The sequence below is a fragment of the Platalea leucorodia genome (assembly GCF_965183815.1).
Source record: "Platalea leucorodia genome assembly, chromosome: 3".
NCBI classification, from domain to species: domain Eukaryota; kingdom Metazoa; phylum Chordata; class Aves; order Pelecaniformes; family Threskiornithidae; genus Platalea; species Platalea leucorodia.
In genome coordinates, this window is record NC_138825.1 from 35421252 (window position 1) to 35443863 (window position 22612).

Here is a 22612-nt window from a genome sequence, read left to right on the forward strand (position 1 = left end):
TGGAGCTGCTTCAGTCACGTGGGCAGGGAGCTCTGCAGGAGAGCTGTGGCCTCAGCTAGGCAAAGCCCCAGGTGCCTTGCTTTGCTAACCCACAGCCGTGCATCCACCCTCTGGGTTTAGCAGCCCTGAGTGTGCAATGTCCCCTTTGGCTCTCTCTGTAGAGAGAAGTCCTCTCCTCCAACAGCTCTTCTCTGCCAACCCTTCTGCTCACCAGACCCCAGTTTTCACCTCGGTGTTGAAGAATTTGGGACTCAAGGTTTAGCATTTTGAACAGCAGCAGCTGGAGTTTCATGGAAATACTCCTATTCTTACCCAGCTTGTGTTAGTGTACTGTGATTGCATACTGGTTTGGGTTTTGTTATTTTTCATGTGTATTGCTTTTAGTGTACTTGGAGCTTGAATCTGTCTCTCTTCCTGTGTTTCCAGGGGTGGGTTTTAGCACATATGTGTGACTTTGGTGGAGTCCTCACCAGCAAAGTCTTCAGCATCCTGCCAGCCAGGGAACCCACTTTGAAGCCACTCCCTCTGCCTTTCCTTATTTTTCATGATTCAGGAGCCACAGCTGTTGTCTGATGTTTTTTTCCCCTTTTGATATGAAAAGGAGCCTGTAGTCATTCATTGATTAGAGTTCATGCACTTTTGCTGCTCATCTAGTCGGCAGATGATTAGCAAATTGACATTTTTTTCTCCCTTTTGAAGGGATGAAGTGTCTGTGTTGTGCTCTCCTTTCATCTCCTATGTTAAATGGTCCAGCAATGAAACAACAGCTGAGTTTCAAAGTACGCTGGTTTATAGATCTGTGAGCATGGACCTCTTTGTTGAAGAGTCACTATTGTACCAAAGTGGTTTAAAATATAAAAAGGGAAAGGAAGTGGAACAAGCAGCACCAATGGTGACTTTGGGAATGAGCTGATCTTGAATTCAGGGAAAAGAGGAGGGGGGAAAACCCTTGGGACCATTCAAGCAAAGCCCATTTGCTTGCAAAGGTTATTAGCAGCAGACCTTGGGGATGTTGCCTGTTGGGCTTTGCTACCTGTGCTGACAAGCTGCAGCATGGCTGTGAAAGGCAGTTTTCCTGGCTGAGTGGGGATGTGCAGCTTCAATGGCTTCTGCGCGCTGCGATGGAGGAGCAAGAAGGGAGAGCAGAAGTGCGAAATGCATGCAGAGCAGCTGACTGCCGTCTGTCCGAGGCAGGCTTGGCTCTCCTGGCTGCTTGGAGGCTCCTGGTGATGGGCACGCTGGAAGTTGAGAGTTTGAGGGCTTACAAAGGCTGGAGGGTCAGCAGGTTTTATGGGTGCCTGTAACCATTCATTCTCCTGTAGAGGGTGGTGGGTGTGTGGAGCAGCTGAAGACTGACTCAGGAGGCTGGAGACCTGGCAGGGGAGGCAAGGAATCAAACCTGCCAAGGAGCCTGGTGCTGGCCTGTCCTCTGGGGAGTGTTTCTGCAGTGCATGGGCAGGATAAGCGTGTGTCTGTGCTGCCCATGTCCAGTTGAGTTCCTCTCTTTGCAGCCATCTTTTCTCTGACTGGACCATTTCATTTTCAGGTGTTTTACCAGCTGAAAACAAGTCAGTCTGTCAGTGGTCTCCAGAATAGAGGATGCTTGATTTCTCTGCCAAGCTGCTTGCCTCATTTGTGTTTTTCCCAAAAATGCTTAGGATCTTTAAGTAGCAACCGGACAAGAAATGGGTTTTAAAGTGCAATGCTTTGAGCACTCAGCTTGGCAGGATCACCTCGCCTGAGTGTGGTTGTGTGGCTCATTGGGTTTTGCAGCAAGATTTAGAGATAGGGCTCAGGCTCTGAAGCTGACACAGTGGGAAGTAGGTTGGGAAAGATGATAAAGTCTCTTTTATGGCCATTACAAGACAGACATGCTTTTTTCATTTCCTAGCCAAAGCTGGAAGCTTCCAGGACAGTATTGCTGAGGTGAAGGCTGTGACTGCCACCATATCTGGAGCCCCTAAAGATTTGAAGACAACCTGCTTCGTATTGCTAGCATTGAGTCATCTATACAAATTCCACTCAGGCATATGAGTTAGGCAGCAATGCAGAGTTTATGCCAGCGTAATTTTGTGTGTGTAACATCTGTGACTTGATTCCTGTCAAACAAAGTTGCTGATCGATTTTGCTCTGCTGCTTGATGCTCTGCAGTTAGGTAGACCTATGTAAGAAAATTTTGGGTACACCTAGGAAAACTAGTGAGCTGCTACAGGCAGTGGAGTTGGGGATTGGGGGCGGTCAGTAATGATCTGGTGACTCTGATACTGTAGTGAAGCACACAATACCTCTTTAGTTTTAAATTGAATGAAGGTCTCAGGAGCAGGCGTTGCTGTCTCTGGGGGGTGTACCTGCTGTTCATGACACTTCATGTGATTTTGTTGCTGGCATTTTTCTACAAGAAACAAAACTATAGAGATGCTTTAAGAAAGTGACATTGATTAAGCAAAAAGTTATTTTAAGACTGTGCAAATCATCTGGCTGAGCTTTGCAAAAAGAAACTCAGTTTCTGGTGATGCAATCAGCCAGAGATGTAAAGACATAGTCTTGGTCTCTTCCAAGTCAAAAAAAATCCCATGCTATTTTAAGTAGCCAAGTTTCATGCTCTGTAATTACTTTCTGCAACTCTGTCATTTCTCTGTGAACTTCCCATTGAAAATTATATTCTTCTCTTTTTGTTCAGGAGTGCTATGGAGTGTTGTGTAGGGTTAGACGTGGTTGGTTTGCACATCTCGTAAATTGCTGTATGTCTTTTGTGCGTGGATTGATGTTTGTGTTTTAATCATGATCAGTGTACCAAAGGAGTCAGAGACATTTTGCTGCTGAAATATAACACATTCCCTGCTGCAAATTTAGGCCAGGAGTACAGTAAGCAGAATTTTTTTTTTTTTTTTTTTTTTTTTGCATACATAGTTTGGGCTACGGTGAGAACACTGATGCATGGGAGCAAAAGAACCTCAGTGGAGTTCTGTCTTGCTTAGGGTTGTAACCCTTAGTGTCAGCACGGGAGGGCTTCATGGTGGATTTTGCTTTAGGACAGCCTTGTGGTAGCACAGAGCTGCCCAGGCAGGACACCGTGTTGGAAGAGTCAACAGGAGGAGCTTGGGCAAGAGAGAAGTCCAAGAAGTGGGAGGAGACCTGGGACCACGGATGTGCTTTGCTCCTCAGATATCCCTGGCTGCTTCTGCATCGCCTCCCTCTCTGCTATGGGACTAGCCTGGCCTTGTGTTAAAAGTTGGAGCCTGGTCAGGCTAAGCTGTACCAGGCAGCATCAGCTGGGGAAGTTGCCTTCAGGGGCTGTGCACCCTTTGCCATTGTGCTGGGCAAAGAGGCTGGGAGGGGCTGAGGTGTGGAGGAGGCGGCTCCCAAGCAAGCAGCCAGGGGACGTGTTCAGAAAGTGGCGGTGACAGGGGTTCCCCTGGGCAGGCTGTGCAAAGACATCCAGTGTCTGGGCTCGATTACACCCGCCCACTGCCATCTCCTCTCCCTCTGCTATTGTGCTGATAGGTACGGGCGGTCTTTCTTCAGCCATTAATACGCTATTGATCCACAGCCCTGCTGACAGTGTTAATGGACACTGATTGTGTATTATTATTTCCATAATCGTCCTCAAGCTGGAGTGAATTTTCCTTTTCAAATGGCCCATCGATATCGTGCCCTGCATTGTGGGCTGGAGCTGGCCTGGTTAATTTGTTTTGTCAAAAGTTTTAGCAAAGCCTGTGGTCTTCATCCACAGTGGAGCAATCAATAAGACCAGCTGAATAGTGATGGAGCACACAAAAAGGCAGCTGGCCATCCCCTCCCAGAGCAGGCACGAGCAAGGTGTTTTGTTTGACTGTCAGGATGCTGCCCCTGCAGACCCTTCCCATCCTACTAGACCATCCTCGCTCCTGCTGAGCGTTGCTAGCACATCTCTTCCCTTTACTTGTGTGCTGGCTTCTCTTTGTGCTCTGCTAAGGGGACATGACCCCTTCCTCAAAGGTCTTCATCTTTGTATGCCCCTGCTCTTCAAGCAGAGTTGTGCATTGCATGAACAGACGGGATAAAATGCTAACTAAAGCAGTGACTTCAAGGCCTGAGATGCCCCCTGGCTGCTTTGCCATGCAGGGTTTGTAACTAACAGTGCTGCAGGGCAATTCCACCCATGGACAGGCAGTTACTGAGAGTGGCTGTTCAGCAAGGCATGCCACATGCGGATTTCTGTAATGAAATGCTTATTCAAGCCCTCGTGCTCCATAAACACCATGTATTTTTCCCCTTTCTGGGAACTCACTTCAAGATGCATCCCTTACATGCCATTTGCTCAGGACAGGAAGGGTGAGGGAAGGAGACAGTCAGGTTCTTGGAGGGTTTAAGCAGCAGATAAGCAGCTGGTGCCCCCTGCACCCTGCCTTGCTCCCCTGTAACCGAGCAATGTGAGTCCAAGCAGCCTGAGAACAGGGATGGGAAAGGACCCTGACTTCTTTGCCTAGCTTATGCTCAGAACAGGCTGAATTATAATTACACCAGATGTATGGGAGGGCATCATTTGCCTTGCAGAGCAGGGTGGTAGGTTAAGCCTGAGGAAGAGGGAAGGCTCCAGGTGTAGCTTCCCTCTCTCCCCACCCTGCAGGAGGGTGGTGGAGGAGCTGGGTGGATTCCCTGTGTGTGTAGCTGCAGGTATTGGGCCAGCAGCTTTGGAGATGAATGTTCTTCATCCTTGAGGCCATCTGAAGGACATGTGCAGGTGGCAAAGGTGGTGGTGGGACAGAGTCTAACAGTGATGGCTAGTTTTAGCCTGCTGAGAGGGCAACAGTAAAGTGTAGTTGATGCTGTGCTGCAAAAGGGGTGAGCAGCCTGTCCTTGTGGTTGCTGACTGTGACTGAGAGTGTCTCAATGCAGTATGTCACTCACCACCCTCTCTGTGAAGGAGGTCTCATCATTGCCATTGTAGCGATGAGATCTCAGGCTCAAAAAGATCAATGGCTAGACCTGTGAACCAAATACAGATTACTCAGTCCTCTCCAAAAGACCATTTCTCTCTCCTTTTCTGCATTTTAATGATATTAGCAACCTCTAAGCACCAAGAGTCTCATAAACTTTCCAGATTATGGTAATAATAACATTGTACAGTATGCTGCACTGGGAATAAAGTTATTTTATCCACTCCAATTTCCTTTTGTTTTAATGTGTAAATACATCAAGCGAAAGCATAGTAGGAAATCTCAGTGCAGAGGCCAAATGCATTGCAAGCCAGCCCTTTCCTGAGGAAGGGCCTAATGCTGCAGGTTCAGAGCCTGAATTTTTCCTTTGTAAAGCATCTGGCACCCAGTATTTGACTGGCCCAGTTTCTCTGCAGGACTTTGTATTAGGAACCTTCCCTAAGTTGATCTGTCACCTGGGAGGGGAAGGGAAGTGATGATGCATCTGTCCCTCAAAATGATGGGAAAAAGGGTAGGGAGCAACCTGTCCCCTCTTCTCCTGCAGAGGTCATCAGAGGTCTTCCTTGGGCCTCTGCTTTGGGGTTTGCCAGCCTGAGGAGAGGGATTCTGCTCCAGCAGGACTTAGCAGGGCAGGTTGTATCTGTGCAAGGGTTGTTCTTCGTGGAGCACCGCTGAGAATGGCTGAGATTAGTGCTTTATCTCCAGCACCTGGCCTCATGCTCTGGCCTTTCTTTTCCCTCCTAAGGGCCTTCTGTGAAACTGTTTACTCTGACAGGCATGGTCCTGCCATCCTGTTGTGCTAGCAATGCGCGAACTGTCTGTATGCTGAAATCCTCCAGGAGACCTGGGATGATGTCAAACAATAATGTATTCTTTCTGTTCAAGCACATTAAAACTGCAATTAATCCTCACAATGTCTCTGCCCATCTGTAATACAGCATGAGGTGACTTTCTCAGCCTTTGTGTGCTGTGGCAGGCTCGCGAGTCTCACCTCGTGATTTAATGCAATCCCGTAAGAGCTGGGTTGGTTCATTGCTCAGCCGTCACCAGTTTGATAATGTCAAGTTGTAACCAAAGGCAGAGGTTCGCAGACTCCTATGCCATGTACCCGCATGCTTTTCTCTCCAAGGCAACCCCAGGCTTTCTGAGCTCCCTTTCTGAGAGATCTGTGTTTATATACGGTTTAAGACATGGGCAAATGGTTGTTGTTCTGCTGGCAACCTAGTGCTGTGATTGCAAGAGAGATGTTACAGCTTTAACAGTGGGGATTCACTTAAAGGGATGTCCCTTTCCAATGAATACAGCTGAAAGGTATTAGTGACGGTAACACAAACAAGTTAAGATACCTATGAACAAAGCTGGATGTGCACACCCTTGCTTGTAAGGTTCGTTACAGCCCAGTGGACCCAGGGAGAATTTGGGAGGACAAATTTATGACATAGGGCTTATCCCTAGGGTTGTCATTTTACTGTAGACTAGTGCCATATAATGCTTTGTAGTGCCAAATAAAGATTAGTTTAAATAATATTTCTATCAAACTCAGAGACACCAACAAATTACCACAATGCATTTTGGCACCAGAATAATTGCACAAAACCCCTCTAATCATGTACCACTCTACCTAATGATTTTGCTGTGGAAATTCCCCAAGTAAAGTGCCTTTAGGCAGGTGGCAGGAAAGGGTTACAGAAGACAAGTTAAATTATGGAAGTGGGATGGCCAAAGGGAAAAGAGTGTAAGTTGAAAGACTTACATTGTATACCATGTGGGGTACAGCAGTGCAACTTAAGGAAAGGTTTAACTGGGAGCTAGAGCTGCAGATAAATATTCTGATTCTCCATGGGGTGGCTGGAAATTAGTTTTTGCAGCAAGGGCATGTTTGCAAAGGGAGAATAGAGCCACCAGCTGGCAAATACAGCCCAGAGGCTGTGAAGACAGGTTATGAGAGCTTTGCTGCTGCAGGGTGCCAGGACCCAACTGAAATGCAGGCAGCACAGGTCGGGGATGGGGAGGAATATGGTACAGGACGGGGAGAGACAGGGTCTCCCTTTTAATCATAGGGTAGGGATTTTTCAGCATCACAGGCTGGGTCTCGGCACTGTGAGCAGTGCTCTGAAGTGCACGTGGGATTAAAAGTGTGGTGGCGAGTCTGCAGAGGACTGATCTGAGGGCTAAAACAGCACAAGAGACTGTCATTTGGATTCAGGTGTATTGGCAAAAGTGGTATAAGCTTCTGAATTACTTCTCTACCACTGTTTGCTTGGCAAGCATTCATGACGTCTTTTCCTGATAAGCCACTATTTTCCTTAATGTATTTACATATCTGTATGTATATCCATACATGTATGTGTATACAAACACACAGATGTATGTAAGCCCATATATAGGTTTCTGCTTTCTCCTGGGTTCAACAAGAATCTTCTGCCACCCAGGCAGGGGAAGGTCACTCATCTGCTCAGTTGTGTCAGTGAAGCTTTGACAGTCGGTTTCAGCATTCCATGATGCTCCAGCGATGGCAGGCACGGTCCTGGGAGCCCTGCAGAGGGGGAAGACAGGAGAGGCTGAGGGATTTGTCTGTGTTTGTGCCATCATATTATTTAAACACACACATTGCTTCTGTTAGTCAACAGTTTGGGCAGTAATAATGATTTCAACAAAGTGCCACCATGCTGGAAAGACAGAAGAGATGCAAAAGGAGGGAGCAGCTTGCTGCATGTGCACTGCTGCTGCCTGAGTGCTGGGTGGCCGTGGCAGGCTGCAGAGCCCCAGCAGCAAGAGCAGCTTGCTGTCCGCTAGCCCTGTGTGCACTTTTGTGTCACTGCTCCTTGGTCAGTGCATTGTGGTGACACCTGCTTGTACAGGCTGGCCTCAAAGGCAGATCTCCTCTACTGCCTGAGCCCAGCCTGCCCCTAGGTCTGTGCTGCTGGTGGATTAAACCAGCATAAATTTGAGCACTTCCTTTGCCCAGATGATTGGGTTTAGAGCATTCTGGTTGTGCCAAAAGAATGAGAAGGAAAAAGAAAAAAAAAAAAAAAAAAAAAAAGTAGTAGTCTTTGAAGCTCAGCTAACCTTGAGGAAAAAGTGGGTGCTCAGTTTAGCTTTAACAAGTTGTGCAAAGTCTGTGCTTGTTTCAGAAGGCTCGATAAGGCTCGTTGCTTTAAACCCTTTGATCATCTCCTCAGTGGTTTTGTTCCTTTGCATTGTATTTCACTAATGGAAGGTAGGGCTGTGACTCCAGAGTCACCTGGAAGCATTGTAGCAAGACGGAGAGTCTTGCTGAAGTATCCCGGGGTACCCTCACTGAGGCACCGATTCTTAGACACGTTTGTGGGTTTCTCTGTTCCTTGAAGTGCGACTGGAGTTTTCCCCTCGAACAAGCACAGGTGTCCCGTTGGGCTGCACAGTCACCTTCAATACATCTCAGCCGCTTCGGTGATCACACAAATGGTTTTGGAGTAGGGACCCAGGGGCTGTTTGCACAGGACTCTGGAGCTGAGGCTTTTTTCTTTAAAAAACCTTGTTCTCTTACAGCTTGTCTCTCCCTGCTGTTGGTCAGGGCTGCAGTGGGACATAGTTGCCTTTTGGGGGGCATGAAGTTTTTAAACTTTGTTCTGGGAACTTTCTTCCCACATATTTTTCCACAGCACTGGTCTTCATTTGTTTTCCTGGCCGGACTGGCAGTAACTGGGCACCGCTTGGAGGCCTAGCTGGAGAGATCCCTAGAGATTATGGGTCCCCTGATCCCACAGAGGCTGTTCCCTCTGGCTCAGGGCTGAGATAGGTTGCTGTGTAATTCGGGAAAGACTTGTTTCTCCTGCAGCGTGTGCTATGCTTATTCTGGGGACACATACTAAAAGCTGTACAGAGCTTCAAGGCCCTTTCTGACTGCTCGGTAGTTATTCCAGTCCCCTGCAAGGTAAATCATAATAATCAGGCCTGGTTTAGACAAGCATAGAGCAGCTGTGATTTGACCAGGTCCCTGCTTTAACCACTTGCATGTACTCCTCTCTGGGAGAGAGGAGAGCAGGGAATTCTTGGTCCTCAGTCTGTGCAACAGGGTCCCCCAAAAAAACTCCATATTCTGCTTTTCAGTGCCTAGAGCTGCTCATCCCAACAGCACCAAAGGTTTTAAAATAGCAGTTGATACCATCTGCCCAGGAGATGGGGAAAATTGCTCAATTTTGTATCTGCTAAGACCTTTATGTCTCATTCCCAGCACTGTCTGGCTCTTCCCCTCTGTGGCTTAAGAGGTGGCTCTTCCACCCTGCCGTGGGAGCAGCCACCCTGGGCAGTGGGAGTAAGGGGCTGGGGTGCTGCTTGTTTCCCTCTTTACCTCTTCTTTCCTCTCCGCAGCTCCTGCTCAGGCCCAAATCATCCATGCTGGGCAGGCGTGCGTGGTGAAGGAAGACAACATTAGTGAACGCGTTTACACAATTCGGGAGGGGGACACGCTGGTCCTGCAGTGTCTGGTCACAGGACACCCCCGGCCACAGGTAAGCTTTCAGTCTTGCCTGTCACCCATGCTCCCCGTGGCACTTCTTTGGAGTCTCCGTGTAAAGCAGAATTGTGGGCAGCAGGGTGCCCAGCTTGCTCCTATGTGTTGGAGTCAGGTAGGGATGTCTCACAGCGCAAGCGGTAACTTGTTAAGCTATGAAGCATCTAGCCTTACTTTCACGGAAAACAGTCCACAAAGCTTTGCAGGAGCCTATACAGACCTTCTACTGGTCTTCAGTATGTGAAGTCCCCCAAAAAACTGAAAACCCAAACTGAATCCGTTATACAAACCACCCTGAAATCTTTAAACCTCTTACTACAAAGCAGGAACAGCCTGAACAGACTAGAGGAGGCTTCCTGCATGTGCTGGCCACAGGAGTTGGTCCTTCATGGTCCATCAGCCTCTCAGCTTCTCTGGATGTACAGACAAGGGGAATCTGCTTGGGGGATTTTGGGAAGTGGTTTGTAGTGCACTTCACTGAGCCCTGCACAGAGCCCGCTGGTCATTGCTTTATAGCCACCAACCAGAGGAAGATTCAGCCTTGCAGCGCTGCATATATCCATGCTGTGGTCAAAGTCACAGTTGAGTGGAGAGATATGGAACAGAGCTTGGCTAACTGCGACAGTCCTTCCCCAGGGTCCCTAGAGGGTTGCGTAGCCTCAAGCCCCATGCAACCGCCTCCCCACCCTTCAGACACTCAAGCAGGCTGGTTCAATATTAGTGTGGATGTGTCTATAGAGATACTGGACGAGAGCATGGGTCTGCCCGCTCTGGGACAGAGCCTGGTAGGAGTGGCAGCTGGTGCGTACTACGAGGCTGGATGTGCCAGAATACACTCAAGGGAGCCAAGTACAATACGTGTGCCTTCTTTGCCTCCGTCCCCAATCCTGCCAAAGATATTTGTGCTGAGAAGCCATACATCTGCATACACCAATCAACGCCTCTGTGGACTTGCTTGTGAGGAGCTACTTGGCTAAGAGGCGACGACAAAGGAGAGGGAGAGAGACTCAGCCAGCAGGATTTGAAATGGTTTATCCATCAAAGCATATTCTGGAAACAATAAAAAGGAAATGATCTGAGCCAGGCCAGCAAAAATGACCAGCCTAGGCTTGTGACAGTGATGGGCAGATAATAGCTGTGTATGTCAGAAATGAGGAAGATGGTAGGGCTGGCCCTGCCTAAGGGTACTGAATGTGTGGGAAGGTGCTGGCAGGTTGTGGGGATTTGAGCCTGAGTAGCTGGAGAGATTGCTGGAGCAGAGCCTGATGCAGACAGCATGCTAGTGGGCAGCATTGTGGCTTTTCATGGCCCAGACATGCACAGGGGACACCAGAGTGTGGAACCAGGCACGACTGGGGAGGCTGGAACCTGCGCACATAAAACGTGGCATGTGTCCTATCTCTGCCCTCCCTACTCACAGATAGATTTCTTCCCCAGCTAAGCTCTTATCCTAACCTTTGTTTAATTTTTTCTTTTCCCTTCTATCAGCCAGTCATTAAAGCATGAAAATGTGGCCAAAATGCTTAAATGAGATTGAAATTGAAAAGATTAAAGAACTGGCTGAAGTGTCCTTGCAAACAGGAGACTCCGAGAGTCTTGGGGCCCTCAGACAATTTTATAATAAGCCTACAAAGGCTAAATAAATCCATGGTCGTTAGCTCCGAAAATCTGCTCAGCTTAGTGCTCTGGGAGTGGGATGGAGACATCCCTGCTCTTTGTAGAGCATCAGCATCAATCAGGTGGTGGTAGTGAGCTTTAGGCAAAGTCTGGGGGAGGAGTAAAGCTATCTGGTCCATCTCAGCTGTGGCCAACGTTGAATGAAAGTCTGTTTCCTTTCTGTTGGCTGATCTTGTTGGATCTCAGTCCCAGAGGCTAGATGGGCACCAGTGTGGGAGACCACCAGTCAGCAACCTTTAGAAGAGAGGTTGCAGATATAGGAAACCAATGGACTGAGAAAAGCCATCTCTCTCTCTCATTTTCTGGACTGCAGAAAACAAGGGGAAAGCTTGTAGCACCACTGCTAGGGCTGTACCTCGTTCCAGACATAAGAATAACCATTCCGTCTTTAGGAGTGCTGTCCTCTTGCCACCGTTCACCATGAAATATCAGGCAGCTCCGTTGCCCCCACAAGCCAGGATCTTAAGACATGTAACATAAGGACAAAAAATGCAAGGTTGCTTGAAATCTGAAGGAATTTTTTCTTTTCCTTTTCTGTATCTTTAAAATCAAAGTAAAAGCTTATGTACTGCAAAAGGATGACTTATAAAAATAACATACACAGGGATTCCCTGTGGGAAAGGGGCAAGAGCCAGATAGCAACTGCATTTTCTCACTCTTACTTGGAAAAGCAAACAGCAGAAATAGCCTTGCTGTCTGGAGAAAGATGAAAGAGTGTTGACTGCAATAAAAGCTCTGTAGCTGTGAGCTGACGTCTGCTGTAGCAGACCCCACATGGGGTCCCAAGGCTTAATGCTGAAAGTCCTGTGCTGTGCAGATAGTGGTATAAAACAACGAAGTTCCTGGGTTTGCAGGACCAGAGCAGGAGTAGTAAATTCACAGTGTGTGTCTGGGTGAAGTGGGGGGTTGTCCTGGACACTCAGGTGTGGAGATTGGTGATGGATGAGAATCAGCAGCTGGTCTATTGAGACATCCTAAGATCAGCCGTTGAACTTTGGTAAGGTCTGGTGGTGCTGTAGGGCCCATTTTTGAGAATGGCTAGGGAGGAGGGGAAAGAGGAGCAAAGGGAGTGCTTCTGTGCCCTGGGATCTCCACTTTGTGTCACTGATTGCTTGCATTTCTCTCATTCTTCTCGTGCAGGTGAGATGGACCAAAACCGCTGGCAGCGCGTCGGACAAATTCCAAGAGACGTCAGTGCTTAACGAGACCCTTCGGATTGAGAAGATTCAAAGGCTGCAGGGGGGCCGCTATTACTGTAAAGCAGAAAATGGGGTTGGGGTCCCTGCCATCAAGTCCATTCGAGTAGATGTGCAGTGTAAGTCGTTTAGCGGCAACCCAGACCTTCCCACAGTTCTACTGCATGTCTCTGCCTCGCTGCGGGGCCAGCAGGGAGCTGCATTGCCCTAGGACCATGCGCACCTGATTCAGGAGCAAAGGGACTGGTGTGGTGTCCCCGGGGTCCCTTTCCCCTAGGAGATTAGATCCATCCACAAAAAAGATAGCTCTGCCTGTCCATGTGAGTCATTCTTACCTAGGTGCTGTGATGTCTGTCACTTCCAGAGGTCCCTAGCACTTGTCTGGTATGTAGCATTGTAGATGGCTTCTGCTTTCTTTGTCTTCATTTTGAAGCTGGCAATGCTTGAAGAAAACCAATGCTTCTTGAAATTGGTAGTGCCTCACATACTTGGGGCATTGCTGAAACCAGTGCCCTGCTCCCAGCATTGCTACCTCTGCAGCACGGTGGAAACAGAGCAAAAGACTCTGGGGTGCACCTGAGGAGGCTGAGCTGCGAAGGGGTGAATGTGAAGGAATCTGTGAGGACCCCGTGGTTTCAGTGACTCAGCGTTTCTCTGGCTGGTTGCAATGTCCATCCTTCTTGTGTCCTGGAGATGCTGTAAGCGATTCTTCACCTTGGGCCCCAAGTTTGGAAGGTTGCTCATGCTGGCTTAATGTTGTTTATTCTTGGGCTGCCGTGGCCAAAAGGGAGGGAAATTAAACGTACCACATAACCCCCATATGGGAGGAATCCAAGATTTAAGGTCTAGGCAACTTTTGAAGAGATTTGCTCTCCTGGGGAAGATTACCATTCTACTCATTGTCCTTGGCTATCCACTGTCCCAGTTTTGTTCATCCCGAGGAACACCAAATTCCTCTCCTCACTCATATCTTCTGAGAAGGCCCAGACAGCAAGAGGTTGATGCTAAAAAGATACAAAGTGTGATAAAGCAGCTAGAACTCTCCCTGAACCTGTCACCACCTGTTCCCACACTCGTAGCAAGACAGTCTTCTGTGCTGAGGTGCACTGTGGTTATCTCTCAGTGGAGCAATTTCTGGGCTTCAAAACCCCAGTACCTGCCTGGAGTCTGTGCAGAGCTTTGCTGACAGCGACTGCTGCCTGACTGCCTCCTCTTAGTCTTTCTGTCCAGCCCTACTATGATATGACCCTCACAAAGTATGCCATGGACTTAAACATCCTTAGGCTTTGGTAGGTTCATGATCCGCAGTTGTATTATATGGCTTGGAGCAGCTCATGTCTCTGTTCCTTCCTTGCCCTCCCCTGTATTGGAGTAGTGTAGTGTGAGCACCATCCCAAAGGCTGGGAAATAAGATTTGCTTCAACAGCAGCCACTTTGGACAGGATTTCTTCATGGGCATTGCATAGCTTTGGAGGAGTTCTGACACCCACCTAGATCTGCTTGGCTTCTCTGCCTATTTCTTCTCCTACCTGTGGTGGAGGCATATGATAACTCTCCATTGCAAAGGAGACTTGCTTTTCTCAAGCCTCAGTATGACACCTTGCCAGGGCCTGTGTCTCTAAGAACAGGACTGTGGCATGAATATCTTTATGCCCTGAGGGTGCTCCCTTTACTTCTGAGGTGCAGGCTGGAGCTAGAGTGATGTAGTGTCCCGTGGTCCCTCTTGCAGCTCTGACCTGTAGAACTGTGGGGCTAATGGGGTAGCCAAGGGCCTTCTCATACTAACATCTACTCTGCAGATGGACTTGGTAACGCACCTCTGTTCTGCTCACTTGGTCTTTGGAGAGGAGAGACTATTTTCTGCTAGTATTTGCAGTAGGTACAAGGGAACACATAGGAAAAGCCACAGTTTTTGTTGAACGCTCACCCAGGCAACCTTCAGCTGAATGAACCAGAATTTGAAAACAAACCCCTTCTTTCCCTGCATCCCAATTTGTAGTTGGAGGTAAGTAATCACCCTCATGGGAACCTTGGTGACCTTGACAGCTAGTGCTAGACCTCACTCATACTTTTAGTATTAGACAGCAAGTTTGTGTGGAGAGCACCACTGGTGCCAAGAGGATATTAAACTGGAAACGCTAACCTGTGTAGCAAGTTATTCCTTTGCCCCAAGTGGGCATCGAGTGAGGCTTTAAAGTATTGGTTAGATACTGGCGGAGTGGCAGCTGCTGTTTGGAGTATTTCCATGTGGGAGGGAGGGAAAGTAAAGAAAAAGAAAGAATGGATGTTTGCAAGCTTATATTGTGCATGAAACATCCCATGTGATCATCTCCATGAGCAGCCTTGGGCCAAATTTATCATTTGTGGAGCTCACTGACAGCAGTGGCGTTACTTGTACATCAAGGACATACTGTTGTAGGTCTTGTTTTAGGTTTTCTCAGGAGGGCTAGACTTAGAGCTGACTGCTATGAGAGAAGGCTGAAAGATTTGAGGGAGGAAAGGTTCAGCAACCAAAAGGAAGATGATGTTTTCTGTGTGGGGAGTAGCTGGGAGCCAGGAGACCTGAATAGTGAGTATCTTCTTTGATTAGTAAGGGAAGTGTTTTGCGATGCATCCTGCTGAGAAATGGAGCCCCAGAAGGATGGTAGCTGCAGAGTTACTCATGTAAAGTGTGAACAAATAAAGGAGGGTTAAGGACAAAGAAGGGGGAAAGACAAGAGGCTGTGCCCAAGGTCCTGGTCTAAGAGAATTTGGTGTAAAAATTCAGTCACCATATGGCTACACAGAGACGGCACTGTATGGAGAGAAGCCTTTTTTTTCTCCACATCTGTATGTTTTTCTTCAGTCTTGGGTGTTTGCTTTTTGTTTTTTTTGGGTTTTTTTTTTTGTTTTTTGGGGGGTTTTTTTGTGCCTTGTCATTGTTCTGCTAATGGCTCTACTCATATCTCTGAGCTATGGTGTGGTCAAGCCGACAAATCTCAGGTCCCATTACAATTGCTGTCTACCAAGCATACAGCTCATTAAAATATGCAAATCCACAAGTTGACACTTATGATTCAGCAGAGAACATGCATTATTTGGATGACACATTAGCAGAAACTCGTCCCTGCTTCCCTCTTCCTTTCTGGGAGTCAGATTTCCAAACTTACAAATCTCTAAAATAAAATATCATGGAAATTAGGTGGCATAGGAGAGCAGGAGGTGATGAGCATGTGTCCTCATCCTCTCTGCTAACATGTGCAGAAGACAGTGCTGGCAGCACAAGGGGATACTGTGCCTCAGTTTCTTTGCAGTTGAAGATGGGGTCATAAGGCTGCTGAAAATGTAGAATTGTTTCAGCTGAGCTCAACAGATGCCTTATAAGACATGCTTAAGGGCATGGGGACAGGTTTCCATTTTAGAGGGTCAGTTGGTCCCATCTTGTCAAATGGGATCTTTACATTTAATTCCAATCAGTCTCAAAGTGGTTCTGGAAGGAGAACCCCTCTGAGGTTTTCCCCATGCTTCCTTGACATTCAAACATTGGTGTGTGGTGTAAAAGCCCAAGAAAGTGATCCCTTTTTTAGCAGGAGGGTAGTACCTGGGGAGCAGTGTGCTCTGGGTGGATAGAGAAAGTACACTCCCTGCAGGGCTACTGTTTGTGTCCTTGCAAGTGAAGTGACTGATAAACATGGATCCAATCATGACGGCTGCGTGTCTGATGCAGGTATGGTGAGGGAATTGGAAGGAGCATTTTCTATAAAGGGAGAAAACAGAAAAGAATCTGATCAGTTTAGGGGTGGGTGATAGGGATGCAGTGAGTAGAAGTTGCTGAAGAGGGAGAGTCAGTACAGACCTGGAAAAGAAGAAAATACATAGACGATATTTTAATAAGAAGAGAGAGAAATTGTACATACCTTTCACAGTGTTTTCCATCTTGTGTTCCCATGGCACCCCATGAGACTTGCTCCTGTCTAGGAGATGACTCTCCATCTCAGCTTCTTGATCTTGTCCTGACTTCTACTCTCACCCCTTGACTTGAAGGTTTGTCATGTCCTTTGTGTGGGTATCTTGCAGCCACGGGCTTAGCCCCATGATTTCAGGAGAAATTTGGGAAGTGGAAAGTGGGAGCAGAAGAAATGATGATGGAGCAGAGTTTCCTGGGCTCCTTCTGACCTCTCAGTGAAGTAGAGAGCAGTGATTTGGGGTGTGGGGTGTTGTTGGGGAAGGTGAAGCAGCCCACTGGTCTAGGAGGCATGTGGCAGGCAGGCAGTTTGCTCGAGGACTACATGGGATCTGCAAACCAGAGGGTGCTTTCTATTCTCTGAAGGTTGTGTGGTGAGCGGGAGAATTTTGGCTTCTCCTGTCTGTTCCCTTTAGGTATTGTTTGTGTTACCTGCCCTTAGATCAGCTCTTAATTCAGCAGTTGTCATCAGTCAAATTTGTGGGAGCTTCCCCTCTCCTCTGTGGTGCCTGGAGCATCATCTGCTCTGCAGGCTGTATGTGCAGACCAAGCTTCACTAACAACTGCTGGGGCCCTCCTTACCTTCCTCCAGATCTAGATGAACCTGTTCTCACCGTTCACCAGACCATCAGCGATGTACGTGGCAGCTTCTACCAGGAGAAGACTGTCTTCCTCCGCTGTACTGTCAACTCCAACCCACCAGCTCGCTTCATCTGGAAACGGGGAGCTGAGACACTTTCCCACAGTCAGGACAATGGCGTGGACATCTATGAACCCCTCTACACACAGGTGAAAAAAGACAAACCTCCACCAACTTGTGTTGAGCATCTTGCTGATGCAGGGCACTCTGTAGTGGATGGCATTTCTTTCCCTGTGTGGATTACGATGCTGGGGAGAGGGTTGTGGCCACTGCAAGGAGCACTGTCCCCAAAAGGGCTGGTAGAGCCTACTTCTGTGTGTGGGTTCCCAGGGGACAAGAGGAGCAGAGCAGCAGGAGGGGGCATGACAGCCTAGAATTCCCTTCCCCTTTTTGGCACTGTCCCTGAGAGCAGGTCACAGCTTCCCTAATGAGGTTGTGTGGCTGTTGGATGGCTGAGACTAAAATCCAAGCAAACAGTCCCAAGATTGGGTCTCCTCTATCTCCTATTACTATTTTTTTTTCTTAATTGAGTGCCCAAGCACCATAAAGCATAGGAATTTCTTCCTGTTTAGCAGTGTGAGTGAATGGCAGGAGTCACTGTGGGATCCATGAGTCAAATGATGAAGAGCTTTTCCTAGCGGCTATAAGTGACAGAGGCAGCCCAACTGCCTGGGCACTTTCTGACTGTCATCCTGTGGCAGGATATCCACATCCTTTCTGCTTCTGCTGCTTGCCTATGCTGGACTTGCCCTCTGAACGCCACTTTCTTCACAGTTGTTAGCCTGCCAACGCAGTGGGAGACGGAGGGGGATTCTTATTTTGCAAAGGCACTCTGGACATGTTATCCTAAGCTGTGCTCTGGCTCTGAATGTCCCTTCAGGTGCTAACCAGCCCCAGCACTTCTGGCAAGGCCATTTGGCAGCACGAGGCAGTGATGGGTGGGAAGGGAGGGCTGAAAGGGCTGCTCCCTGGGGAACTCGTTTCATCCCACACACCTCCTCACCCTCCCAAAGCTGGGCCCTGAGCACATTCTGGCTGAGTTTGATTTCTGAGCGATGCTTCAGGCAACCTTTCAGTTAATGTAGTCATGTTCATATTTTATTGAAACACACCATCTCTGTAGGTCATGGAAATGGGCAGCCAAATGGAAACATTCAGGGGGATGAGGAGAGAGAAGAGAGCTGCAGGTTAGCAGCAGATTTGCAGGAACGCTGTAGGTCAGCGCTGCTGTTGGGCCCTGAAGAGAGCTTTGCCTAGTCCAGTGCTATGTGGCGTCCAACCAGGACATCCCTGGCCTTAGAGGAAGCCACCGTGGGCTCTTCCAGCTTTTACTAAGCTCTGTAATTAAGAGGAGACATCGCTTAATGAGAGGATGTCTTAGGACTTAAGATATTTTCTTCAGCTAAATAAGGCATCTGGCAGAATTTCACCATGTTGCAGCATTAATGTGTAAATGACCCATCATCCTGCAGCTCCTGTCAGGCAATGCTCCCGCCATGATGGGTCATTCCCAGCTCTGAGAGAGGGTGTTAGGACTGCTGTGCTCACACAGGACCTTACGGTCCTCTCCTTAGCACTAACATATACCTGTGAGTTTGGGTTGGTAAGAGTTGAAGTTAACAAAAACACACCTCTGCAACACTGTTGGGAGGGGAAAATATTGCTGGAGCTCAAATGCACTACGTTTAACCAAGCACCCTTTGCAGGGGTTTGTAATATTGTCTTAGAGATGAAGTGGTATCGGTGTCAGGTTTGGGTAGGCTTTTACATTAAAAAGGAGGTGAAGACTTTACTGTTTATGCTTTTTAAAACTTATTTACGCTGAAAGTTTGTACACATTTATCCAACATTTACTAATCCATAAACAAGATACATATGACACTGTAAGTAAGTAGTTGACATGCACGTTGTAAATGCCATCATTTGTGTGGCATAGCAACAAATCTCAGGGGACAGGACTTTCATAGGGTTATTGGTCTCCTAGGTATTTATCTTTCTAATTTACTCAGTTCAGATCCTTGTTCTCTGCATATTAGCATGCCTGAGCTCATCGTCCAGTCCCTTGAGGTTGTCCTCAAGAGGATTTGTCGTGCTGACACCTTCTCACATTTTCAGGCAATTATGGAATGGTTTCTGCAAAAGAGATTTAGACAAACACAAGGAGAACAACAGCAACAAGCTGTCTTGGGGAGACATATGAGTTGCAGGGTGTACAAACCACAAGATGCATCTCAGAGCTGTCCACACTCCATAAATAAAAATCTACAGAATGCATCTATTGTTAATGTAATGACTTGGTTCTGCTTCTATAACAAGCCAGTAACTAACGGAGTGCCAGGAAGTGATTTTGTTTGTTTGTTACCATCGTATGAGAAAAGGCTATCAAAGTCCATGCAGTCACTCTGGATTTACACCAGCATAAATGAGATTAGACTCTGGAGAAGGGAAATCAAAAAGTTTTGGGGTGTTCTTTGAGTGTTTCTCTGAATTATCTTTTTTTTTTTTTTTCCCCTGTACTGCAAATTTTTACAGCCTGTTGAACTTGTCATATTTAGGCCAGCATTAATGCCTGAATCTGCTCTGATTTACTTTGGTTTTGCAATGTTGAGACCCCAGTGATGTCCCTTGGGTTCCTACCGACATCTCAGTGTGAGATCTCAGGGTCTGTTCTGGGACGTTTGAGTATTTTCAAGTTCTGCAAGATGATGCTGACAGCAGTTGACAAGAAAAAATGTTCGGCAGTGTTTTCAGGTTAAATGTCAATCGGTTACTGGGTGTTTTGAGACATGCTGGAGGTGGATTTACCACTGCAAACATTTTGTCTCCTTTATATATTGCTAGGGGGGCTTGGAGTCTGCACAGTTCCTTGAGGCTTTGGTGGGAGCTGCTGGTAATCTGTAAACTTTAGGACAGGTTATGAACTTGCAATGATGAGCTGTGCTTTGTACACCTGTGTCTTTTTTCCCTCCTTTTTTCCCCAACTCCCAGGGTGAAACCAAAGTCCTGAAGCTGAAGAACCTGCGGCCCCAGGATTACGCCAGCTACACATGCCAGGTGTCAGTCCGCAACGTCTGCAGCATCCCTGACAAATCCATCACGTTCCAGCTCACAAACACCACAGGTAAGAGGGGACACAGAGGGTCCCCGCAGCCCTCTGATCATCACCTGCCCCACAGCCATTACCCCTCCAGGAGGTTAACACAGCACCCTGTCCGGGGCCTGCAGCACCTCACGTTCATGTACATGGCTGCTAGGATTACAAATCCTTCACACAGAAGTTTTGTGGCCAGGGCTGCTCTAATTTCTTGTAGCTCTCTGTATAGCCGGTGCCTTGGCCAGGCCTGATGTGAGATCATTAAAACAGACTATGTGTAGGTGTTGAGGCACTATGTAGTTTTTAATGCAGACACTAGTTTATTTATTTATAATTCTAAGTGACTTTAAAAATAGATTCCATACAGTGTAGAGCGGGGCAGATGCTGCAGGAGTGCTTACAAATAATTCATTTATGTGTGACTTTGGCCTGGTTTGCCAGGCTGTGCTCTCAGCACCTCCTAGCTAACGGGCTCTGCTGGTGCCAATGTTTGTGGAAAGCAAATATCTCCAGTGCCTTCCCAATAAATAAATTTTACACCGATGTTCATATTGGTGGTGCTTGAGTGCACCTCCAGTTGTGAACAGAATCAGTTTGGTGCCTCTTGCTTGACCTGCAATAACTGACTGATAACTGAGTATCATGTACCAAATACTTGCAAGGACCTGATTGCAGCCTGTCCATTAAAAAACACCAAAACAAAACCACACTCACCAAAAACCCCCACCCACAATACCCCCGCATGTGTTGAATAGTTTCAAATAATAAGTAAATATCAGGAAATCGCTTCCAGCCCTGGGATATTCCATGATCGGAAAGAAAGGCATTGTAGTTTTTTGAATTATTCACCTCTCTAATGTAACACAAAGTGGTTTGCATCCCTTGTGTCATCTTTGTGCAGTGGAAACAGAACTCTTTTGATGTTGCCAACTGTTGATGGGATATTGTTGATACTGCATAAATTATGTTTATTGATCTGACTTGAGCCCAAGGTGCTGAACAACAGTTGCATCATTTTATGTAGAAATAATAAAAATAATGAGCTTAAGAAAGTGAACTATAGCTAATGTCAGAAAAAAATATTCTCTATGTAGTAAGATCTTGGAACATGTCTCAAGCAACTCACACCACTGCCGGAATTTCTCTCAGGGTGAGACTGTAGCGAATGCTGTAATATTCCCTTTAAAAACTTATCTTGTGCTCATGATGAAAAAAGGGATCTCGTACAGCTCTTCTTCCCTGTTGTGTCTTTACCTTTGAAGAGTTAGAAAATCAAATTTCTCTTCATGTCCACTCCTCACTGCCAGCCCGAGCACAGGGAAACTATCCTTCATTTCAGTCCAGCCCCTTCACTGAGTGAATGGGGAAAATGTATTTTCAAGTTGTAGCCAGATCAGAAGCCAGTGATATGGCTGAATTTACACCAACTTCTTAGGTACTTACCTAAGCTCTGAACTTGGACCATGTAGCACATATATCTAGTTCTTTTTTCCTGTTGTTTAGTTATAGATGCATATTTATCCATAGTTACAGTGGAGCCTGACACTACAGGCTCAAAGGGGCCATGGAAAATGTGTTCCTAGCAAATTGTATTAAAAGCTGGCAGTGAAAATGAAGCTGGCATTGCAGTGTGAGCAGGGTTTGTGTTAAATAACACAAATGTGTTTAACATGAAATATTATCTGGCTTACTCGCCCTGTAGGTATTATTGTGCATAGGTGAGAAAATATTTGAAGAAAAATCTTTAATTCTCTCCTTTTTTGCATAGGTCTTTTCTTTCCCTCTTGCGCTCATGCTTTAGCAGCCTTTGTAGCCTTGGCTGTGCCCAGAATCCTGAGCAGCTTTGCTCAGGATGCCTCCGCCTTTGCAACTAACGGGGGCCCAAAGGGCACAAGGTGCATGGAATTAGATCTCTTAAATATTTATAGACCCAAGTACTACAGACCTAGAGGGGAATTGGTGGGTCAGGTCACGTCAGGCCAAGGGAATCTTCTCTTCCCAGTTCATTTGCTGTTCCTCAGCTGGCTCACTTCGGCTCTTCTGGCAGTGGCCTTTGGGCAGATTGTAGTCTCTGCCAAGGAGGTGTGCTTCTCCCGAGCTCCGTGTCCGCAGCTTGGCCCTTGCAGCAGGGGATGGGTTCTTGGTCTGTGACCTTAACGGGAAGGAGGTTTCCCCTGCTCCTCCTCTGTCCTGCTGCTGTTGTGTGGCTCTAGAGCAGCAGGTAGGCTCCACAGAGCCACAGGACCAGCTCAGCACCAGGCTGCTGTCACCTGCTCCAGCAGGGTCAGGCTGATGTTTTCCTCTTCCTTGATTTCTGCAAAATTAAGCAGCCCAGCTGGTTAATTCTCCTGCAGTTTTACTGCAGCAAATTGGACTTCAAAGGGAATTGAAAGCGACTCTTTGTTTTTAATGGTCCCCTTGCTGCTCGGCAGATTCCGCCAGCAGGTTTTCTGAGCCAAGAACAAAAGGAATTGCCACAGGTTACAAATAAATGAGATTCATCTCCTGCATAACAATGTCTGCAGACTGTTAACCTCTGTCTGCTGACAGGAGTGGGAGTGGGAGCCTGCGCAGGCTGCCACAGCCAGGGCTCCGTTTTGGGGTGCATCATGGGAGCTTGCTGCCTGGAGCTGTGCAGGTGACAGCTT

The 22612-nt window shown here is 47.3% G+C and overlaps 1 protein-coding gene across 2 annotated transcripts in view; it reads left to right on the forward strand.

Annotated features, from left to right (window-relative positions):
- Nucleotides 1-22612, forward strand: part of MDGA1 (MAM domain containing glycosylphosphatidylinositol anchor 1) — a gene marked incomplete at both ends in the record, with an annotated part of 146597 nt that overhangs the window by 39898 nt on the left and 84087 nt on the right. For both annotated transcript variants that reach the window (XM_082305931.1, XM_082305930.1), the window contains 4 exons: nucleotides 9273-9412; nucleotides 12232-12406; nucleotides 16823-17019; nucleotides 19859-19991. In XM_082305931.1, the coding sequence (XP_082162057.1) occupies nucleotides 9273-9412; nucleotides 12232-12406; nucleotides 16823-17019; nucleotides 19859-19991 (645 nt within the window). The remainder of the gene's footprint in view (nucleotides 1-9272; nucleotides 9413-12231; nucleotides 12407-16822; nucleotides 17020-19858; nucleotides 19992-22612) is intronic.